This window comes from Colletotrichum fioriniae (genome assembly GCF_027942845.1).
Source record: "Colletotrichum fioriniae strain IMI 355084 chromosome Unknown scaffold_4, whole genome shotgun sequence".
Taxonomy (NCBI): Eukaryota; Fungi; Ascomycota; class Sordariomycetes; order Glomerellales; family Glomerellaceae; genus Colletotrichum; species Colletotrichum fioriniae.
The window spans coordinates 1,423,493-1,426,567 of NW_027076840.1; the positions used below are offsets into that span (position 1 = coordinate 1,423,493).

Below are 3,075 nucleotides of genomic sequence, written 5' to 3' on the forward strand. Positions count from 1 at the left end.
GCCAGCGAGGAGACAATCATAAATCTGAGTCGTCAGGGAAACTGGAACACCGAGATCCCGACATCTTGCACTTTAGCAGCCAAATAGACGCGGCCCCGACATAGACCCAACGGCTGACTGCCTTGCACGTTGGCCCTGTCCCTTCTTCATCCCATCCGACTTCTCGGGTCCAACAGACTAGAGAAAGACACACAGAGAGAGAGCCACGAGCTACTCGTCCTACCGCCATCCAAGAGACCAGCCTCTTGGTACGCCCCGTTGGAGGACACGGACAAATACTCCCGTCCTCGCTCTACGCACAAACATCTGGATACGCCCAACATCAAATTACCCTTTACTCTTGGCTCCTGGCAAGGCTCGATACCAACAGTTCCTGACTTCACGCCCGCACTAGCGAAGATCCCGTGTCGGATCACGTCAACTTGGATGCAGGTCCAGAGAGACAAGCATCGAAGCCACTCTCCCACCGTTGTTGATAGAACTAACCCTGTTCTCACTCACTCTACGTCGCCGGATACTCTCTCTGCTCTAATCTTTATCCCTACTCGGTCGCCCCCAAGCCCAAGCCAGCCTGGCCTTGTCACTCAGAGGCATTCCACCGCTGCCCCCGATACATAGGAGCGCCAATTCCTCCCCTCCCGCCCTTCCCAGGCTTTGATCATCCTTTCATAACTACCTTACTTTTCTTCGTCGTTCCCGCGTTGTGCCCAGCGCTACATCCTTGGCCCCCCGGCCTTTTGGAAGTCTCGCACTCTCCACCCTCCCGCCCTCTTCTCCCGTTCTGACTACGATACACTCCTTTTCCCATCATCTCTCTTTCTATTGTTCATTCCATCAAAAGACGAACGACGAGTCGATCCGTCCCGTCTCATACCGACAATCGCACAATCCAACCATTTCTGGTCGGCCGACACTCTTTTCTCACCACATCGACGACCAACGCACGACCGATCGACCGACCGGGGCCATGTCCGCAAATGCCTGGCCCGGGGCCGACAGCTCCTCCCAGCATTCTGGGCAGCTGTCGCAGAAAGACCTCGTCCTCGACCAGCAAATGATTAAGCACCTTCTCAACAGATATGGCCAAGACAAACTGAATCTCCTCATCCAGGAAACCACCGGCCCTCGTGAGTGACATTTGATGCTGACCGCTTCTTCGGCGCTGTGAACTAATTGGATGCAGAGTCGGATGGTGCATCAATTGTGTCGTCGGCGCAGTCATCTATCCTGTCAGATGACCAGTCGAGTATGTGGGATACCCAGAGCATCAGAACATTCTCCGACACGTCGTCAATCACTGGCAGCATCATCTCTAATGTGTCTCGCGGCACATCGAAAATCCTGGGTAGACGGAGTGGAAGCAGCAGCGCCGCGGCTGCTGCCCAGGCCCAAGCGGCGCAACAGGCGGCTCAGACGCAGCAGGACTCGGAATCATGGAATGGAATCGACGTGCCCAACTCGTCCAACACAGCATCCGACGCTGCATCAATCTCGACCAGTGCCTCAAAACAAAAAGGCGCTTTCATGTGCGGATTCTGCAAGGAGGAGGATATCACCAAGACGTGCACTCGGAAAAACGACCTCAAGCGCCATATCGAAGACTTCCACAACGTCAATGCGCAATGGTTCTGCCGCCATCGTGGTTGCCAAATGGTTTTTGATTGGCAAGGCGCCTACAAGACACATTTGAAGCAGGCCCACGGCGGCTCGAGAATGTCCCTAGACGAGGCCAAGGTCAACCTTTGTCCCCAAGTCGTCTTTGCATGCGGCTTTGATAACTGCCTGCAAGTGTTCGAAGCGCAAGGCGACTCGGACGCAAGTGCCACCTTCAAGGAGTACGTGAGCCACGTTGTTAAGCACTTTGACGAGGGGTCCAACAGCGGCGATTGGTCATACTCGGCAAGGATACGAAACCTCCTCAGACAAGGTCAAGTACAATCAGCTTGGAACGAATCGATGTGGAATGAGGCATCAAGAACATCTCTGCAATGGAGCCCCCAGACGTCTGGCATTTTGAGGAAACGACTCGAATGTCGCCATGTCGGAGATGTCAAGCTGCTTGTGCAGTACGCCATGATGCTCGGCTCCGATCCTAGCAGCATTGGAAAGTTCCGCGAAGACTTCGTCACCCCCGTTGCCGATACTTGCACCTTGCACATGCCTGGGCACAAATCACGACAACCGACCATGGCCGCTCCTCCAGAGCAACCGGCCGACCCTTTCTCCTTCAAGATATCGCGCGGCGCAAACCCTGCTCTCGCCGCTTACATGGCGTCTCAACGTAGAGTCTACGTTCCTAGACAGCAGCGGGTTGTAAGGCCACCGCAATTACATCACCCGCACCAGCAGGTGCCGACATCGAATCCGATGGCCAGCCACTCCCGGTTATCGCAATCATCACACTCATCACACACAAGCAGCCATCACGGCCACCCACAGGTTCACCACAGCAACCAGAGTCACAGCACCTTGGGACATTTCTTTCAGGCGATGCCTGAATCGCAGATGTACGACCCGAACAGCAACGCCCAAGGCTTTGGGCCCAGCAGCGGCGCAATGCACCACAATGGAATCATAGCAGACGATATGCAGAGCCTAAGAAGCATGGGCGGAGGCGCACCCGAGTCGACAGACGTGGAGATGCAGGACGGCTTGATGCCGGATTTCTCTTCGCCTTACGGACAACATTCAGCAAATCTGACAAGTCCATCCATCAACGGTCATCCTGACGGATTCTTCCCCCCTGGACAAGCTTATTAAGCAGCTATTCCCGGAGCAGTTTGCGACGACTCGACAGTACCGACGACACGAGTGAGTGGCCAGCGACCAGCTGCAGGCCCATGTATCAACAAAATTAGAAGCACATTTAACCCCAGCCCCATCTCGCGCAAGAGATGTTTTTCTTTGACTCTCTTTCAATCCAATTTCTTTTGTCGGCGTTTTCTATCAAGATCATATACCCAACACCAGTTGAACGCCATACTGGGTATATTCGCAGTAACTACAGCCTTGGACGACATACGATTGGACGGACGACGGAAGAGGAGGATTGTACATGACAACTGGTTGCTAGAC

General features: G+C 54.3%; 1 protein-coding gene across 1 annotated transcript; it reads left to right on the forward strand.

Moving 5' to 3' along the window:
* Nucleotides 1-1,054: 1,054 nt before the first annotated feature.
* N0V96_004240 (uncharacterized protein) lies at nucleotides 1,055-2,760 on the forward strand (the record flags this gene model as incomplete). Its single annotated transcript, XM_065757059.1, has 2 exons — nucleotides 1,055-1,127; nucleotides 1,184-2,760. The coding sequence occupies 2 exons, from the start codon at nucleotides 1,055-1,057 to the stop codon at nucleotides 2,758-2,760; spliced, it is 1,650 nt and encodes a 549-aa protein (XP_065614272.1).
* Nucleotides 2,761-3,075: the final 315 nt, after the last annotated feature.